Source organism: Mytilus edulis, chromosome 1 (assembly GCF_963676685.1).
Source record: "Mytilus edulis chromosome 1, xbMytEdul2.2, whole genome shotgun sequence".
NCBI lineage: Eukaryota > Metazoa > Mollusca > Bivalvia > Mytilida > Mytilidae > Mytilus > Mytilus edulis.
Window position 1 is genome coordinate 18,638,327 of NC_092344.1, and position 21,857 is coordinate 18,660,183.

The 21,857-nt window shown below is 30.3% G+C and overlaps 1 protein-coding gene and 1 long non-coding RNA gene across 5 annotated transcripts in view; one reads left to right on the top strand and one right to left on the bottom strand.

Annotated features, from left to right (window-relative positions):
• The window catches only part of LOC139526493 (tetraspanin-1-like), a 47,686-nt gene that overhangs the window by 22,117 nt on the left and 3,712 nt on the right, over positions 1-21,857 (bottom strand). The window contains exon 1 of one of the 4 annotated variants that reach the window (XM_071321685.1): positions 14,440-15,099. The exons of 2 other annotated variants lie outside the window; for them this stretch is intronic. In XM_071321685.1, the coding sequence (XP_071177786.1) occupies positions 14,440-14,463 (24 nt within the window). In that variant the 5' untranslated portion in view covers positions 14,464-15,099. Of the gene's footprint in view, positions 1-14,439; positions 15,100-21,857 lie in introns of those variants that run through there. One more of the 4 variants, XM_071321666.1, reaches the window with a different exon arrangement.
• Positions 14,886-21,857, top strand: part of LOC139526556 (uncharacterized) — a 93,661-nt gene continuing 86,689 nt past the window's right edge. Inside the window, exon 1 of the long non-coding RNA XR_011665160.1 lies at positions 14,886-15,014. This is a non-coding gene — a long non-coding RNA (uncharacterized lncRNA). The remainder of the gene's footprint in view (positions 15,015-21,857) is intronic.

Here is a 21,857-nt window from a genome sequence, read left to right on the forward strand (position 1 = left end):
CATAGATTTTTTGTATTGTATTTTTGATAGTGAAAAACAAATGCACTATGCGAATCTTTCTATAACAAACGCGAAATTATAAATTTTCAAAATGTAGACCAAAAGAATCGCAGGAAATTATGGAAAATATCGACCCACCCTTCACATTTTCGACTTGATACATAGACATTCTTTGTGCCTACTCCTCATTGCTGATAGTAATAATGTCTTTGTTATTTTCAAAATTGTGCGTCTTAGTAACTAACACGTAGAAGAATTCTTAACAGCAAAGTTTGAAAGTATCCTGGTCAGTGGTAAATAGTGTCTGGTCCTTGGTTTTTTCTATATCAGCACATTGTTCATACTAGCCTTTGTATACCGTTTATATCCAGGAAGAAACAGAGAAAGACAGCCTAATTCTCAAAGACAACGAAATATATAATCAGAAAACCTTTAACGTATGTCAGATTAACATCAAACAGAATGGTTTAAACTATAGATACTCTACACACTTGATTCAGAAATAGTCTTATTCTTACAAATTTATACTATAGGAATGCAAAATGTTTAAGAGTGAGCATGCATCTGCATTGACTTGTTGAAATTAACTTAGTTAGTCATGAGTCTAGCAGTCTTGATGACTACCTCACACGTTTCAAATCACTAATTGGATGAACTCGAAAAAATCCACTCATTTGAATATATTTTTACAAGTCAGAGAATAAAGGAATTACTTAATTTAAACATTTCCTGAATTTTAATTAGTAGCAATTACTTCTTCATGTAGTGAAAAAGATTTATAGCTTCCTTATTTGAGCCCAATTCCAATCTTAACTTCAAATGTCTCGGGTCACGCCAGAACATACAAAGAACAAAGGACAAACACATATCAGCATGGAACAATCTATCTCTGGCATATTAGATAACTTTAATAATCCTCTCACGGAATGAGAAAATATATCGTCTTAAATTCATGTTATTGATGATGGTGTAGTGTATCACAGAGGAACATCAGTCAGGTTTAATACCTGTAATTAATACCTGTAATTCATAAAAGTTGTTGCCGCAAATATAATCATATTAAACATATCATTTTTCTTTATATTGATCTTCTGATACTTTTTACTTTTCTTTTTAAGGTTCTATAATTACATCACTAATCAGGAAATTAGCCAAAGCAGTAAAGTGATATCGTGATCATAGTAATACATCACCTTTGCTTTATATCACTGAGCCAAAGAAGGCAAAATCTTGGTAAGCTTAAACCATAAATACGCGAACTCCCTCTAGTATTTTTCGATTTAATTAAGATTGTTGGATGAATTGTATGGATTCCGGAAACAGGACTAATTTTGATCCACAACTTTCGTGCAAACACGCAGGATTGCAGTGTTATACGACATTTCATCTAAAGATTGAAGCTTTTCTTTATTATTTCTTCAATAAAATATCTGCATCGATCGCAATTCAGAAGAATTAAGTCCAACTAACTTATAACTTTTTTATTTACAATTGTGATTGTTTTCGTCAAGTTTATTGGGAATATACAGTCTATTCCAAACCAAAGTGTGAAGTAATAACGATAAAATGCAAGAATATTTATTATGATCACGCCTAATTTGGTGCCTTTCTCTTGATAACGACTAACATGGGACTCCAAGCTGTAAATCTGATGATTTTAAAAGTGAATAATAGAAGTGAATATTCCCTCTCCAACATTTATTGTCAGTCCTATCCCAGTGGTATTAAAACAGTTGCAGTGATAATAGCATTGCCATTTTGAAAATTTATTAGCCAGAAAAAATGGCACAGATCTCTTTTCATAAGTGAAAATTTCAACACATTTTTACCACAAAATCTACAATTGAATAGGAAATGATCACGAAATAGTTTCTCTCTATGCTTTAGAAAGTTATTTTAGACTTGTATATTTAACATAACAGCAACAACAAAAAAAACGAAACGACCATTTGCGTCGTCAACGTCTTATTTCAAATTCCAATGTCTCAAAATTTACATAGCTGTACACACATTTTATTTGATGGGTCATAAAAACTTTGATATAATTTGATATTTTAGCATGGTTATGTAATATTTTCCCCATGTTGCAAGTTGTACACTTTTAAAACAATGTAGCTTTTAACGAGTTGAGACAGTTTTATAATTGATATAAATTTATATATATAGTTTTATCTTATATACTTACATTCCTGTTTAATTTTATTTATTCCCGACTTTTCATTTCACAATTACGTGTTTCAGCGCATGTTGTGAGTATAACAGTAATTAAGGGAATCCAAAGTTAATATGCTACTAGTATCTTCAAAATTTACCTCCTTTGAACCATCATTGTAGTTTTACTCATATTTTTAGAAATATAGAAACTGCTCCGAATTCATTCGCAATAAACGTTTTTAGAAATCTTTAAACGGTTTCGGTCATTTCTATAAATTTACTGTTTGCAAAAGTAAGAATTATTCGAAATACTTAGAATTTTCTTATCCAAAGCATATATAACCTTAGCCGTATTTGGCACAATTATTTGGGAATTGTGTGTCATTAATGCTCTTCAACTTTGTACTTGTTTAGCTTTCTAACTATTTTGATCTGAGCGTAGCGTATTAAATTATAAGCCTGGTACCTTTTATAACTATTTACAGAACTGGGTGGATGCCACCCCTGGAGGACGTTTCGTCCCCGAGGGTATCACCAGCCCATTAATCAGTATTTCGGTGTTGACATGAATATCAATTATATGATCATTACTATAAATTTACTGATTGCAAAAGTATGAATTATTCGAAAACTAAGGATTGTCTTATCCCAGACATAGATAACCATAGCCGTATTTGGCACAACTTTTTTGAATTTTGGGTCATCAATGCTCTTCAAGTTTGTACTTATTTTACTTTTTAACTATTTTGATCTGAGCGTCACTGACGAGTCTTATGTAGACGACACTCGTGTCTGGAGTTTCATTTATAAGCCTGGTACCTTTGATAACTAATTCGACCAAGAAAACATATAACTGTCGCTTTCGTAAATTATTCTTCAGTATTCATGGTATATTATTTGTTATTATTTGGGATTACTCAAAAATACTTAATTATACGAATATTCATATATCAGCTAAAGGCTAAATAACATAATAATGAAAAGTTGAGAAAACAATCAAACATAAGATTACGGAACTAGCCATGTATGCAGATGAGGCTTATATACACCTACTTCATAATTTTGAATCTAATATTATGGATCCATAGTTCAAACGTCAGCTATTACCATGAATTTGTTTTTTGTACATTTTATGAAAGTTGCTATATACAATCCACCATTTTCTACGTAAGGAAATACCTGTAACAAGTTAAGAAAATGACAGTTGTTTCTATTCGTTTGATGTGTTAGAACTTTTGATTTTGCCATTTGATAAAGAATCTTCTGATTTGAATTTTCCTTGGAGTTCGGTATTTTTGTTATAGACTTTTGTGCATGCATAGTTGGTATTGGTCAGCTTAATAAAATCGCAGTTATAGATGAACAAAGCAATATACAATGAATTTGGGTAACGGTAATCTAGAAATAATATATTGAGTTAGTGATATAGTTGCAGTCGGGTCTTTTTATAGGTAAAATTGATTATTTACTTATTCAGAGTTGTTTTCCTAAATTTATAATTCATTCAAATGATTGCTTTTACTTATTGATAACATTGCATAACTAGAATGTCGAAATTGTATTATACAGCGTAGATATACGTATAACCAAATAAAATGCACTACTACATAAACTGAATATTTATTACTCTGAAATGCGTAATGTACTTCTGCAAAATACAGCTGAACGATTCTCTGAATTTTCTGAGGGTAATAAATTATGTATGGCTGTCTATTTTGTTTTACTCATCTTGCTGGATACTGAGTAAATTTCATTTAAAATGACATTTATACACCACATTACAATTTGCATTCAGCAAAGTGTTTACTAAGTTATATCAGAAAGTTCATGTCCGATATTCGGATATTTCCTATCTTGTTTGCAAATTGCTTAAACCATGAATTGAAATACAGTTCTCCAGATTTCACCACCCTCTCCCTTTTCAATAACCCATACTGAAATATGGTTTTAGATATTACAAGCGCGTAGCCAACAAATAGTCTTTTATCTTGAGAATTTCATTTCTTGACCGAAAGCTACTTTTCTCCGGAATATTAGTTCATTTACATAGAGTGTCAGAAGTGAGACAGTAACTGCTTATCCTTCATAAGAACATGAATATTATATAGATTCGTCTTGCTGAATAAACATCAGGTGTACAAATAAACTCATCATAGATACCATGACTAAATTTTGTATATACGTCAGACGCGCGTTTCGTCTACAAAAGACTCATCAGTGACGCTCGAATCCAAAAAACAAAATTACACAACATTGATATATATCAAAACAGAACTGTGCGCAGAAATATTTAAGAATATCAAGCTTTAAATCAGCAAATGTCTATTTTTGTTTGTTTTGGGTCTGGTGTCCCTTTGACATACACACCACCCTTCATTTTATTCTTATATAATGATTGAGGCGAACTTGAAGCAAGTCTATAATATGACAGCTGTTTTGTTTTTGTTCTGTAGGTTAAAATAGTGGAACGAATGATTTTTGTTTATATTTTATTGACTTGCTATTTTTTTAATTTACCTTGGAGTTTAGTATTTAAAGGGAAGCAATATTTTTAAGAATATTACTTCCATGGTATTTTGTTTATAAATTTTTCACATAAGATTGTTCAGAAATACGTATTATGACAACATCAACCCAACACTAACTACAAAATCCTATTTGCATGTTGATAACCTCGTGATGTATTCTTTATTTCACTGTGTTCGTTTCTTAATTAAGAATTTGCATGTCTATTAATGAATTATACAATGCATACTGATGAAACTCATTGATTTGCAGGTAATGAGAAGTTACACCCTGAGAAAGAAAAAAATAAATTAATAGGAAATACTCTCGAAGAGAAATCATTGAAGCTTAATGGAGAAACAGATCCCTTTATTAAGAAAGATAGTAATTTCCAACAAAGCTTCTTTCTTTTTTGGGGTACATTTTCATTTGTTTTATATATTTACGTTTTGTAGTTTTTATGTATTTTTAATGTATTTTAATTATTGAATATGCTAGTTGTGCTTTGTGTTTGTATTTTCTAATATGAAGATTGAAAAAAAAAATGGAGGAAGAATACTTACTCTGTGACGACATTTCTTTACATATAAAAAGTGGAACAAGTTTATATATTTAAACCTATTGAATACCAACAAATTTCACAAGAGCTACGAACATGAAAAATGAAATTGTTCATGGTAAAACAAAAAGACAAATGAGGCAAATACACACAAATGTTAAATAATTTCATTCTTATCAATACGATATTCTTATGGATTTTCATTCAACATAATCATATGTCACGGGTTTTTACCAGATGATTATAAATACATAAAAAAATGAAACTTCTAACTTGATAGGAAATAACTAGATTTCATTTTGATTGTAACTTTAGAACATTATAAAATTAAATCATTTGAGACCTCGTGAGGGTTCATTGGAACCTCAGGTTTCGTTTGTTCATTCTTCATTTGTCGTTATATCGTCAAAGAAACATCATCAAGCGAAAGTTGATTTCATCCGTGATCTCGTTCCAATAACTACATTAGTCTTGTATTTCAGGAAAACGTTATAGTAATCACCGTGATATTAACTAACTGTCAGATTGGTTTCTATTTAGTGAATCCTTTTGCTATTATGACAAACCATACAAATTCATGGGATCAAGTTTAAATTAATAGTATACATGTATATATAAAGGCAACAATATAGTATAATGCTATTCAAAAGTCAAAAAATCATAAATCGATTGAGAGAAAACAAATCGGGTTAAAAACTTAAACCGAGGGAATCACTTCAATTATGGATTAATAAATAAGTCAGTAAGAAGACATCTCATTGACTTCATTGCCCAAATCTACCAAAATACAGAAGTTGGAAAGTTTTATCATAAGCGACAGAATGGACAATGGACATTTGACTGATATTAAACGGTTAACTTTAAAGTGATGTCGAAAAACTTTGCATTTTTGTTTCTCAGAAGTCCTCAAGGCTTTTTTTCTCCGATTTGGTAGTTTCAACTTTTAATTTAGCGTCACTGATGAGTCTTATAAAGACGAAACGCGCGTCTGGTATACATAAACATTCTGGTATCTATGATGAGTTTATTAAAGTTTTGAAAAATAATATATGAGACATACTTTCATGCAGGTCCCACATTTAAGTATCATGATACCAGGACGGTACATTATATTGTTGTTAAGATATTGATCATCAATATTCAGAGTGAAACGTAGATTCAGTTTAAATGAACTTTTGACAAGATATGTATAAAACTGTCTACGGGTTCGATACTCTATACGGGAAACAATCAGAATATAGCCATGCGTAAGATCTATGCTACGTTAAAAAAATATTGTTTATGGTCACATTTTAGAAGGTTTTTTAGCATAAATGCGTGGCTTTTATCACAGCAAATTCAAATTTAAAGAGATAATTCTGAGGTAATACACAATTTCTTTGATTTCTTTAAAGTGAAAATTGTTTTACAACACCATATATCTTTTCGCAAACTAGAGAGATGTGTTTACTGAAGACAATACCATTAAAGAAACTAACAAGATTGTGAAAGTAGCTCACCAGATAATGATAACACATAACTAACACATAATTTACCACTTCAGTACACACCACATGTACGGTACGCGCATTGGTAGTCACACTGAAATTCGAATTGACATAGGCATGACGAACAGAGCCAATTTGACAAAAAGAGATCAGATTCTATCTATTTAGTTCATGCTTATAGCCTAAATATGGTGGCTAAAAGGTGTATGGCTAATATATTGAAAATTGTCTTCGTAATCAGTTCATACACATGAAATTTAAGATTCAAAAAGCAACTTATTGCAACTGTAGTTGTAGTACATTGCACAAAGTGACCAATACGAGGGAAAGGAGAGATAACTTGGATAAAATGAAATAAGATCAGTGGAAAAGAATATGGACAGACTTTACCGATGGCGATTAAAACAAGAAATATGCACAGCTGAACTATAGAATAACAAAGAAATATAGCATTAAGTTTGGTCAATAAAACCTCAGAACAACTAAGTTAAGAGGTTTAGCTAGCTATTAAACCAGGTTCATAAGAAAATACATGTAATAAGTCAGGAATAGGAAAGTTGGTATCCATTCGTTTGATGTGTTATATCTTTTGATAATGCCATTTGATGGACTTTCTGTTTTGAATTTTGCTCGGAGTTCAGTATTTTTGTGATTTTACTTTTTACCTGTAAAAGCTGCATACAATGACGAGCAAAGACAAAGACACCTGCCAACAATGGATAACATCTTAAAATAATTTTACAAAAAGAAAAGTTATTTAGAAAATGTTTGTTCAAGATGTCAAGTGACTTTGCAAAACATCATGAAATAAACTAGGACAGAAGCTCGTTCCGTCCATACAAGACTCATCAGTCGTCATAGTATCCAATTTATTGTCAGGCAAAATCAAATACAAAAGTAAAGTGCATTAAAAATCAATAATTCCGAAAAGTTGTGTAAAGATACGACTAAGGCTTTCTATGACTGGGTTAATAAAAAAATTTATCTAAAAAAAACCAAGCATCAATGGTATTTCATGTCATCCCAAAAACAAGTCTATTACTCCGAAACATCCAAAGGCAGTGGCACTGACGCTGTTGTTTAAAAACCTCTTTAAAGATACCAGGTTTATAACATTGTACACCAGACGTGTGTTTCGTCATCATAAGATATCAGTGGCGCTAGATTTAAAATAATAGGATGGCCAACTAAATCATTGAGCTGGTGACATTCTCAAGTTTATAAGATAGTCGAGCAAAACATAATACCGTACAGCGTCAACAGGTTTGATGTTCACAAAACTTAGAATCAGTGACCATTCATTATTAATTGAAAAAGGAAGGCATTTTAAAATTCCTCGACAAGACAGACTTTGAAAAAATGCAAAGTACTAGATGATGAGAAACATTTCCTAATAAATTGTTCTCACAATTCTAATATTAGATTAGCATATTTTAATTGCATTATCATAGAAGATAATTAATTTTTCTAATCTCATTGACAATGACAAAGTTATATATATACTTAGTGTTACATATTTGTTTTTCGTTCATTTTTTTTTTATCTAAATAAGGCCGTTTGTTTTCTCGTTTGAATTGTTTTACATTGTCATATCGGGGCCTTTTTTAGCTGACTATGCGGTATGGCCCTTGCTCATTGTTGAAGGTCGTACGGTAAACTATAGTTGTAAACTGTAAAGTTTATATGGCAATAAAGTTTTGAATTTGAAAAAAAAATACTAATTTATGCAAGGGATTAGACAATGATCCAAATTACCAAACTTATATAATTTGTTTCTATAGACTATCTTTTCATCTACATAAAACTTATTTGTTGCGCTTTATTTAGAATAGTTGAATGTCTAAACCAAATACGACTTTGAAGAGATTTAAAAATAAAAATTCCGAAAACTGTACCAAATACGATTATGATCATCTAAATCAGGTATGCCAATATGTGCTACAACATGATAATGGCAGAAGGATTGAGACTTGAAAGATCATACATTACAACACAGATAGTGTTACATACAGTGTTCTTTTTTTTTTAGAATTATTGTTTAACCAAGAACCACTGCAAGAACCACTGAGGCTTCTTGGTTTTTGGAAAGAGCTTACAAATTAATATCCGGTCAGTAAGTTAAGGAATTGTCGACTTCGCTTAAACAAGAATTACTTTCCGATAATAACACGATTTGCATATCTTGGTGTGGTATTCTATATCCCATTGTAAAGAATCGTCGAAAATCAACAGACCATAATAAGACGTAATTGTGATTACGAGATTTTTGTTCACTCTTCAGTAAAATAATACAAACAGTACATATACTTCATTATTTTACTTCTTATGCATTTCTAGTAATATTGTCGATAAAAGTAGACAATTTGCATTCACGAAGGATGCATTTATTCCCACAAAAAAAAGGGTGCAATATCCATTTACGGTAATGAAAAATGTCAGTCTGCAAATTTATTTTGTCTTGTAAAGAATTGTGATGTGATGTTCAAAATCACCTCACAGGACAGAAACGGTTAAACTTGCCGTGAAAGAATTTAACTTGAAACATATTTTCATAGTGTAAGTCTTGTTTAAAATTGATTGACATCCATATACTAGTAGTTGAGAAATCTTTACAAAAGGATTCCCAAAGTTCAAAATGTCATTAATACAACAGTAAACATTGTGCAATGTACAACAAAAAAACAAGGATGTCAAAATGACATATTAGGTCTACTTCGTATCTTGGCTAAAAATATCCAGAAATTAAATGTGAGAGTAAGTAGAGAGCTAATTTTTGTGACAAAAGAGGTTTTCAGTTTTTCAATTGTTCATTTTCATATTGTATTATATTTTGTTTATTTTTGACTGAGTTTTAACTTGCCAAGAGGTTGAACAGAAATGAAGACGAACCAATATGATCCCCTCATATTTTTTTCTTCGGCTAGGTAAGTTTACTCTTGTAGGTTAGTATATTAAAAATGGTTTTGAACATAGATAAACTTCTATTGCCTCTTACTTATTGACCTTAATTTCGTTTTACTAAGTAATGATGATGGAAGGGTTTAACGAACTTGACTGACTATACAAACTTCGCAAAATACGCACGATCGGTAAGTGGTGTTGTTTTAAACTTCTTTCAGTTTAACTTTTGTATTTATGTATATAAGTATTTACTTGTTTATTTATTTATACGTCTTTTGTATATTTGCCATCGAGTTTTTATTTTATGATTTTTATGAAAATGTATTTATAAGTTCCCGTTGGCAACACTAAACCTGCTTTATATGTTAATACCTACTGGAAAAGCAAGTTGATCATGAAAATATGAATTAGTATAAGAAATCTATTAGATGTATAACTGTATACTTTGAAAATGTTTCAACCAATAAAGACGAAACAATCAACAATCAAACATTAACATTAAAAGTTTCAAGATCATTAAATTGATTTCATACAAAGTAAAATGCGATAAAATATTCATTTTCTTAAATAATCATAAATAAATCATAAATCAGTATATTTGCCGAACAAATGCTCACAATATTCTAAAAAGCTTTAAAATCTCTAAACATTGATTTGAAATGTGAAATCTTGGAATTCTATAAATGAAGTACTCCAAGATATAATGTATGTTTACACTGACAAATAAAGTATTCAATCGGACAAGTGTGTCTATTATCCAAAATACAATGTTTTAAGGTATTATCGATTTATAGTAATGGTGAATTTGCATATTAGCAATAAATACTAAAAGCATCTGTTGTTTGAATCATACACCCATTATATTCATGATAATAAAGAAACTTCGTCAGAGTTTAAATAGAATATTTTCTCAAAACAATTTCAAATTTAATGTAGAGGTAACTGCGATAAATCAATGTAAAATTGGCAGTGATAAAGCGTCATGTTTTTTAAGTGGTCTTTCAAAACATTTTCCAATTTAATTCGATTGTCTTTATTGTATGAATATAAACGTATATGTTTGCTGATTTATCACCAGAGTAAAATGTTGTTGTAGTTTAAGATTCTCTGTCGTAATCTATGAAGATTTAATTTTTCAATGACAATTTCAGATGTAATAGTTTTATTTATTTTGATACTATTTTAATACAAATGCTTTATCCTACAAATGCAAAATAGTATCCGAAAGTTTACAATACATACATCATTGCAGCTTATAGTACCTTCGAAAAAATGGATATATTGTATTGAAATCTTACAAAGCTAGCCAAATACAGCTACGGTGATCTATTCATGGGTAGAAAGTTCTTAGTACTAGTATTTTGAAAAAGGACTAAAAGCGACTGGTAATCTTAACATTTCTCGTTTCTGTTACAGTTAGACACTTGCTGTGAGACGTATGTTTGATTCAAGGGGTGTTTACAAAAAATATGTTTTATAAGTGAAGCTATTTATAAGTTTGCAATGATGCCGTTGAATCTGATGCCCCCTGTTAAAATTATTCCAAGTTCGCTGGATTTGTAAAATCCGAATACAGATTATGTTACCTTGAAATTTTTCATAATGCTCAATAAATGTGATTACGAACTAGAGGTAAAAAAATGAAGAAAAAAAAACATATCTAAGAGAACAATTTAAGGAGAAGTCTTTTGTAGACGAAACGCGCGTCTTGCGTAAATACAAAATTTAAACATGGTATCTATGATGAGTTTATCTCACAATGTTGGAAAAAACTATGAACAAATGTGCGAGCGGTCCGTAAAGCAAATTGTCTGCTCCTAAGTGAATGTGCTCTGTTTACAGTTAAATTTCCTCGCCTCCAAACTTGGTCCTTCTTCTTTCATCTAATTTTCCCCAAGCAAAAACCATGGACTTTTGAAGATAGTTGTGAGGTAATTGTAGGTTGTTAGTTGTTTATGATTCAGATGTAATAGAACAAGCACTCTTCTATTTGGATGAAATAGTAGATAAATTTTTATAGGACAGATACAATGCATACTAGTATTAAGAAATACATTTTGGTTTGTGACACTTTAATCAAAATTATTCCAAACAAAGGATTTTCTTTTTGGGGATACAACGTAGCGAGTTATTGTGCTCATATTATTTGAATCAATCAATGCTGTGCTGTTAACGTATAGAATTAAAAAAAAAATCAAATCAATATACTTCAATACTACTGACTATTGAACACAAAATGTTAGTTCAAAATATCCACTAAAATACATCAACACAATTGAAAAAATTCTATTTTTTTTCTTCTTTATTTCTTAACTTACAAGAATAGATTTAGTTCCTTTTTCATACAATTATAAACTGAACTTTCAAAATTCTTTTTCTTCTATCTTTTTCTCGTTTTTGTGACATCATTCATATTGCAAAGTCAAATATTTGAAATTGTACAGCCTCAATTTTTATACTACAGCCATTATGTCTGAGATTGTATATGTAACAAATAATGACATATATATATACTTGCTCTAAATTCGGTCTATGACCATAGGAATTTGTACTTGTTGTGGTCAAAGTTGCTAGCCAGCTTATTATTATTTAAATATATTTGTATACTATTTACTATATGCATTAAAAATAGTTTAACACAAAGTCTATAGCTGATTGCAAGTAAAATGAACCAACAAGGGAAAAAAACAAAAAACAGAAATTAACAACATACCCTCAAAAGCAATTTAAGAGTATACGCACTAACACGATTAAATCGTAATGATGAAAAGTCATAGTACATCAACACTTGTTTTCCCTATTTATGATCAACAGTCAATACATGAATATTTTTCATATAAAGCTTCGCAGACATCTGTTGTAAGCATATTTGTAAGATCAAATCTGAAATATCATAGTTGTATATGCAAATTATCAGATGGCGTATCAGCTACGTTGGTAAGACATAGCTTAATAGCCAGTTTAATGAGAGGGCTTGTAATGTATGAATTCCGACATATAGCAAACCAAGTTTTGTTTTAAATATAGAACACTACTAGGTTTTAACAACGTGGTTATATTTTAACCTCATTGGTTCATTCTAATATAGAGGAAGATACATAAGAGTATTTCTTTGGCCTCGAAATGGGGAAAAAGGTAAATTGCTGAATCCTTTCAAATGAGAAAAATACTTCAAGTTATTTTAGTTTTGTGCCAAATGAAACCCTTTCTTCCAGAACACCCGAGACCACACTTTTTAAATGGGGTTCGTTTTGGTCAGTTTATTTTTCTATTTTTAAATCAGTATATAAACATGGTTTAATCCTTCATTTCTACACAAGAAAATGCCTGTTCAAAGTCAGGATTATGACACTTGTTTTCCATTCGTTTGATATTTTTGAGCTTTTGATTTTGCCATTTGCATATTAACTTTCCGTTTAGAATTTCCCTTTAAGTAAGGTATTTTTGTTATTATACTTTTTTCTATATTTTGTTATGTGTGTACTGTTGTTTGTCTTTTGATCGTTTTGTAATATTGGGTTGTCAGTTTGTTTTCTGCATATTCGTTTGAATGTCCAAATGATATCTTCTTTCCTTTCTATTCAGAAAATGAGTTATTCAATTTGTTTATACTTATCCAAGAAAATAAACAACATCAATTGTTGTCTTCAGATGTGAGTTGATGAATCATGTGACCACTGCTATTTTCGTATTATCCTCCGAAAACAACAAAATTCAAATTTGTATTTGCTTACCATCGCTCAACTATTATGATTAAGCTTAGGTTTAAATTGAAAGTTCTAACTACTAGATAAACCGGTAAAAAAGTTATTTATTTATATTACGGGTATTTATAATTGAACCATTGTATGAATATTTTCATTGGTCGGAGACAAAATAAGAAGGCTTATCTCATTTCACCATAATATATGCAAATAAGATGACGTCATAAGTATGAACAATGGTTGATTAATTAATATATAGATTTATAAAATTACTAATAAAAGTAAAAGAATTGTAGCAACTGTGATTTTATAGAGTATACTTGTAAATTCGTGTTTTAAATTTGAGACCGTTTTGTTCTGTTAAAGTTTGTTAAATCTAACGTTTATAGATACAGAAAAAAAACTTTTCCGTATTCGCTTTTTTAATATGTGCAAGGAACATTTTTTTAACCGGTTGTCCAAGACTTACTCAGCATAATGGAAATATAACAAATGGGACAACTTTTCCTCACCTCATAAAACCACAAGCTATAAAGTGTTATTTCAGAGTAAATTATTTTCCATTAAGTATAGTTAATGGCGGTCAAATGTGGGAAAACAGTATTTCGGATAAGGGATAACACTTTATATTGCATTAACTCTTCAACAGAGCGCACTCGCACCTGCCTCCTTCTACATTATGAAATTACAAATAATGACGTCATGACGTTGAAGACATTAACATGCAACATTCAAGTAAGATAAGATGATTTTATGGATAAAATTGATTTTCTCCCGAGAACTTCTTTTATTACACTTATATTTATTTAATGAAGGACTTTCCTGTAGGTTTACTTACAGGCACACCATAAGAGTAATTACAAAATCTGAAGCCAAGGCTATTTGACACATCAGTGTTAATGCTTCTTATCTACTTATCTAAACATTTCCGTTTCCATCCAACTGACCATACTGATTACTTTATAAGTCAAATACAAGCCTTAACATGGAAAGACACATATAAAAACAATATAAACATTGCGAGAAAATAATTTCAAGATGGTATTGAACAGAAATTTTAACGAATAGTCTTGAGAACTTTTTGAGCCATTATATTTTAAAACAGCAAGATTTTATAAGCATTTCTTACCTTAGTGAAGTGATTTGCTTCCATTTTAGAGTAGATAATAGTCAGAACTTATAACGAACCACCGGTTAGACAAATTAACTTTCAACTAGTAGAGGAATGAGGCATTCACGTGTAACCTTTGAACTTCAAAAGATTCAAATTATCGACAATCATTGTTCATTGCGTCTCATTAATTAACATAACTATGTGTCCGTGTTGCACTTGTAAAAAATCATATAAGTTTGTTACTACTAATTATTCACAACATCTGTTCCTTTTTCGAATCATTTACAACGCATGCGGTTGGCTCTCTGAGTTGGAAACAATGACTACAGTATCAGGATCCGATTACGCTATAGGCCCAGCCTATCAATGCAAAATCCGATTTGAAATAAAAGTTTGTGATATTGATCGTTAATATGAATTCACCATACAAATAACCTTTTCCTTAAACACAGACAATATATTCGTGATTGAGTGATGGATAGGTAAAGATACCTTGTCGCAATGTCCGTTTCTCCGGACACTATTGATTCTAAGAAATTAATATCCCATGTGCAGTACCGAACTGTGAAGACACAGATGAAGACAGTGCTGTGAGTAAATGACTTTAATTTTCTTTTGTGTTTAAATTTATTTAGTTTAAACCTGTCTTAGATGATATTGAATGAAATTTTCATGTGATTCTATGGATATTGTTGTTGGTAAATATCAGAAGTTTATAAAATCTCATTTTGGGTGATTTAAACGAAATTGGATAAATTTGGCAGTTTATTTTGAAACATGTATTGTCAATTTGATGTAATTATTCAGAATATAATACTTCGGATTATTTGTCATGAAATAACTTTATTTAAAATTTAAGTATTAGTTTTTCTTTTGTTGCTTCTGTCACATTATGAAGGACATGTGCAACAAAAATATTATTTTACTTGACTTCAAAGTTCACAAAAAAATTAGCATTTGTCAATTTATTGTAACAAAACATCTGTGATGCTTCATTTCACAAGAAACCTTTAAACGATGTATTTTGATCGAGGCACTTTGCCTCCTCTAATGATGATGTTATGTTTTATATTAAAACGTCTTTTACCCTGAAACAAAAGCTTTTATGTTTTTACGTATTAAATGATGGAATTTTACCTACAGGGCACAAATAAATGAAAAAATCGGATACTAACTACTAAACCTGAATCCTTATTATGTTTTATTTCTTTATATTGTGTCATTACTCACATTTTAAATTAAGAAAACTTAGTGCAAAAAAAAATAATAATTCGACACCAAAGTCGAATTCTCACGGTCACAAATTGTAAATGATTTTATACGTGAAGCTTAATGATATATCAATAGAATTTGATGATATAAAACCAACGATAATTTCTTCCTTAAGATGGGTTTGTGTTTATGTTACACCCATAATAATTTAAGAGTACAAAGTTCCATTTGTAGCGAGATACAAGTAGGGTACAAAATACAATTATGTTTGAACCTAGTTGATACTAGTGATATAACAATTATTTTGACTATTTCATCAACAGGGTCTAACAAACAATCATAAAATTGTCATTATGTCATGATGTCATAGATGGTTTTCAGTAAGACATATTTTCATTTCATTGGAAAGAATTTTTAACACCGTGAGTGTCATTCATTTACTTTTAAATAAAATAAAAAACGTACTATTTTGCCAATTTTCTTCTGGCATCGAAATGAAAATTTCGAAATATTTAAAGAATCATACATGGCTCTAATCATGAAAATTGAAAATCTTCTTCTTAAAAAACTCGTCAAATAACATTCACATTACTGAATATATCATATCAAAAACTGAAAGAAAGAATAAACTCATCATATATACCAGGATTAAAATTACGTACGTCAGATAAACATTTCGTAAACAATAGTCTCATCAGTGACACTCGAATAAAAGACGACTAGCAAGCCAAAAAAACTATGAAGTGAAGTACCAAAATTCCGTAAGAGAAAAAATAACTAAGAACTAAAGGTTTTAATAATAATTCTTTTCATTTTAAAAGTTTTACTGATGAAATTTCAAGGAATTGGAAAGAATTCTATCAGAATGCTATCTTCTTGAGGTAACCGGGTACTGATTTTTTTTTATAACAAAAGCAGTCTTATTGATAAATTAAGAGTTTAGGCAGAAGTAAATTCAAAAATCTGTTTTTAACATATTTTTTTATGTTTTCATGTATTCTCACAAGCCATACAATTTTCACTTAAAATAATTGCTGACTAAATTTCATGGATTTACAATAAACGAGTTATGACGAAAAATATGTATAAGAAAAATAAAATAAACTGATTAAATAATTGAAACAAACGAAAGGATTCAGATTTGACATTTACGTTTTGTTTTTTCTTCTTATAAATAGTTATCAAAGGTACCAGGAATATAATTTAGTACGCCAGACGCGCGTTTCGTCTACATAAGACTCATCAGTGACGCTCATAGCAAAATATTTATAAAGCCAAACAAGTACAAAATTGAAGAACATTGAGGATCCAAAATTCCAAAAAGTTGTGCCAAATACGGCTAAGGTAATCTATGCCTGGGATAAGAAAAGGTTATTTGAGTCAGAAACATCAATATGTTTTACCACATAAATTGTAAGTGTTAGGTTTATATTGGTATATATAATATATGTTATACAAGACAGTAAAGACACTAACACTTATCGAATGTATATGGATATGACCCTCTGTCCAAGTTTTATTTAGGTAAAAAAAAAAAGATTCTGATAATTGTTGTCAGAGTAAAACAATGATATAAATGAATGTGTACCAGAAGAAAATGTGTGCGGAAGGTGTTTGCGGGAGTAAGAGTGAGCACAAGTTTACTCCTTTCTTCCGACACCCTCATAATCAAAATAATGACCTCTTAACGTGCTTAAATTAACATTTTCTGTATAATTAATACGAGTTTGATTAATTCAGTTCAATCTATAAAATAATCATAAGAATAAATTCAAGTTTTTTTTTCTCACTTTATAGAGTATTCCTATGACATTTGATTGTGTAAACACGTTTAATTGTTATATTTAAACCTGTATCAGGTAAAATAAATTGTTATTTTAATGCATGTAGTACATGATTCAAGTGGAACAATGAGAAAACCGATAAAAGGAGAGATAGTCCATATAAAACGAGTAAAAGCTTCTGGGAAAAGAAATATGTCCGATGAATGTTTGAGAGAATATATTTGGAAAGGTCCTAAAACAAAGAAAAAACGATAATTATATTTTATTGCATAGCAATATAATATTGCTCATAGAAAGTTTAAACCAATTTTTACTTTCAAATATTATATTGCTATACAATAAAAGGGTTATTGCATGAATATTGGGGAATATTGTCCCTATTAGAACATATATTGCACTCGCAAGCTCGTGCAATATAAAATTCTACACAGGACAATATTCCCCAATATTCATGCAATAACCCTTAAATACTCTTAGTGAGATTAACCTAATATATAAGTTTTCAAACTATTCATGTTCTTTCAACCCTAAAATGGATTATTTACTATGAAAATGGCCGAGGTTCTCTTGGGAGAACATGACTTCTGATAATAACTAAGTACTCGTAGTAAAAACTCTATTTATCAATACGTTTTCTGGTAAAGATAGACTTTTTATGACATTAGGGATAAACAATACGATACTAAAGTCAATTATTAATGAATTATTTCTTGGACTCTATAGTAACTAATACAAAATCGCCATATTATTATATCAAAATCATCTAAAACAAAAAACAAGCTATCGAATATTCACCATTATCTTTACCATACATGTGTCCACATCTTCATTTAAATAAGGATGTTTTAGGTGAGGTTCAGGAATTTTTGTCAAATGTTCTAACCTTTTCATTATTTTCCAACGATACAGGGTAAAACATTATGCCCAATAACACCAATTTTTCTTTTCTTTTAGACTTCAATAGCTCATAATATGTCATTTACCATAATGTTAACAGATTGTTGTTTCATTTTCTTTCGATTTGTGACCCAATTAGTACCAATGCAAAAATAAAGTAAAAGTTCGAGTAAGCTTTTTTCAAGCCATTTTTGAAATATCTCGAAGGGAGCTCCATAACCTATCAGTATTTTGAGCTTCTTTTATTCCTTAAATTATGTTATGAAATGTAATGTCTATTGTTTGCTTAAAAATGTATAGTATAGTTCTTGTGCTATAGTGATTTTAGCTTTATTTCAAACTCTTATATTTTGAGAGTTAATGGGTCTTTTTCCCCTTAAAATAAGTTTACAAAACATTAGGAAGAAATGAAGGGGCAATTGAAAAACACAAGCCTGAGAAATACAGGCAAACAATGAATGACAAAATAAGGTCGAGTAGACAAACAATATCTTACAAACTCTTCTTTTTGCACTAATGATAATGCAAAGATCTGGACTAAGGTCAAAACCGATAATAATGCACTCCGCTTCTGTCTATTTAGTCGACAAAGAGTTGCAAGTTTAATGATCAATACATTTTCCCGTCTTATTCAAATATGCAAGGGAATTTCCAATCAAGTAGTCAATACCTCCAAACTTGAAAGTACACGCAAGCCCAGTCTTAATGTATTGACCAATCCCTCATACAATTCCTGTTATGTTGTACCCATTGGTTCAACAAATGCATTACGTATAAGAATTAACTGACGACTGTTTCATGTCTTCGTAAATTAAGCGGTTGCTAACCAATAACATTTGGGACAGTTAACCAAAAGTATTTTGCAACTCAATGGTTATTACCTTCGTAGTTCTTGCCATTAAGAGTCCGTAATATTCACTGTTCAAGTGATTAGTACTTACGTCATTTTGTATAAGATGTTTGCGATGTTTTACCAGCAAAGTATCCAAAGACTTATAATATTGAACTTTTTAAGACTCAACAATTTACCAGCATAGTAAATATATCATATTTAGATAACTGGTACCCAAGAATTAACCATCCCTTTTAGTATAGCTCAACTATTATTCTTGGTTGGTGACTTGAATATTATAATCCGAAGGCTCATTCATTCTTGATTGTTACTGCCAAATGATTCCCCGTTCTAGTGGTCAATAGTTATTTTTTTCAAACAGTAATTTTGCGAGAAAAATACTATTTTAATTGTTCAAAACCTAAATCATACTGAATTGAACTTTCTCGTCTCTATAATTCTAAAGCATTTATCTCTCTTGAATGTTGTCTTTGGTAGATAACACTCTCATATACTATGTCAACAGAATACATGATAACGATGTGAATTTTCTGTTATTGAATTTTCCTTGGTGTTCGGTATTTTTATTATGGAGTTTTCCTTGGAGTTCGGTATTTTTGTTATTTTACTTTTTATTGTTATCGTTGGAGGATAAGATTTGCAGACAAAGTTACCTCTATTATAAAGAAAAGCAAGCTATAAAAAAAACCACATTAGATAACTTAAAAACTAAATAATCTGCCTCACAAATTTGTACAAACCTTTTCTTTCCTTAATAAATGCATGATTGGTTAATAAACACTACTATTTGAATTTAATCTCTGAATATGAGGCAATGTTTTCAGACTTTTGTTCTGTCCTAAAATTGAAATAAATAAAAAATAAACATGCGGTAAATGGGGATCATCTAGAAATCTTCAACGTCAAAAAAACAAGAAAAAATTTGAAGTCGAAAGCACGGAAATGAAAGGACGAAGCGTACTTTGAGCAGGTTCATAACATTTACTCTCTCTTGTTTTTTAACGAGAAAAAGTAAAACCATACCGCACCAATTGATATTCTCTTTTTAGATTTCGATACACGAAGATAGTTAAGCCATCAGTTGACACTATTTCAGAATACCTGAATAGCTGGTATGCGATTTTTATCCTTTTTGAAAGACAAAAAGTTTAATGTTGTATCATGAGCATTTTAGACATTCATTTGTTAATGCTTGGATATAAATAAAACCTAAATAGTAAATGTGATTTCGATATTTTCTAATGAAAAGTATAAAAATTTGTAACGTCAAAAGTGGACGTTTTCTGGCACATCGAAGGAAATACGTGGTCTAGCTTCCCCTTTCCTTTTCCTAGAAGCTTTCTATTGTCATAGTGGGTGAAAGAAATTTATATTATATATAATATACATTTACCGGTCTTTGGATTTGATCTACCTATTGCCGGCCTTGATGACTTGATTCAGTTTGATTTCATTTTTCTTAAAACAAGGAAAAGTTAAATCACAAAATTATCCACCTCCAAGAAAAATTCATATAAACAATTATTACCAAGCAAACCTTAAACTTAAATTTTTGGCAAAACCTTTAAAATGGTAAGTCCTCCATGCTCTTCAACTTCATTCTTTATTGGACTTTTTATTAACTTTTTGATTCGAGCATCACATATGCTCTTTTGCAGATGAAACGGTCGTCCACATTTTAAGCCTGCTATCTGTGATGAGTTCTTTCTCACGTATTTTTTGTATCATTCATTAAGTTTTCTTTACATTATTGTTTTCATAATCATGTTTTGTTTATTTCATCAAACAAAACAGTATGCTTATTTCCTTAAACAGGACAATAGCCGATATTTCTAAATAAAGGTAAGCATTGAATATAAACGTCAGTATCATCAGTATTTAACATGCGGACGCGGTGTTCTTATCTTATATACTCTTACTAATAACCCTTATACAAGAAACAAGAAAATGTCTAGTACTATATATTCAGTTCGTTTGAATTTAATCCCTTTAAAAATAAAATCTTATTAAAACAATGGCAGTATAGGCTTACACAAAATAGGCTCTTATTTTTAGATGAATAAAATATGCTAATTTAAGGAATATTCGTTTATGTTACATGAATAACTTGATACCATTTATCAAACATTTTTCAACTGTATAGGCAACTAGGAAAACCCAGCAGTATTGTTATTGTTTTATTTCCTAAATATACCACTCGTGCTAATGATTTTTTTTTGCCGAGTACACGTTTATACAGCGATTCGCATATACACGTGTGTGCGTTAAGTTGATTAATATTTGTAGTAAAAAAATCGAAATTAATCTTGTGTAAATAATTATTAAAGGTACCATGCAGGCTCATAATTTAGTACGTCAGACGCACCTTTCGTCTACATACGACTCATCAGTGACGCTCAGATCAAAATAGTTGGGAAGACAAACAAGTATAAGCTTGAAGAGCATTCATGACTCAAATTTCCAGAAAGCTGTGCAAAATACAGCTAAGGTAATATATACCTGCGATAAGAAAATCCTTAGTATTTCGAATAGTTCAAACTTTTACAAACAGTTAATTAACAAAATTGATCATATAATTTATATTTCTGTCAATACCGAAGTGCGGACTTCTAGGATGATGATACCCTCGGGGACGAAACATTCACCAGCAGTGGCCTCGACCCAGTGGTGAAAATAGTTATCAAAGG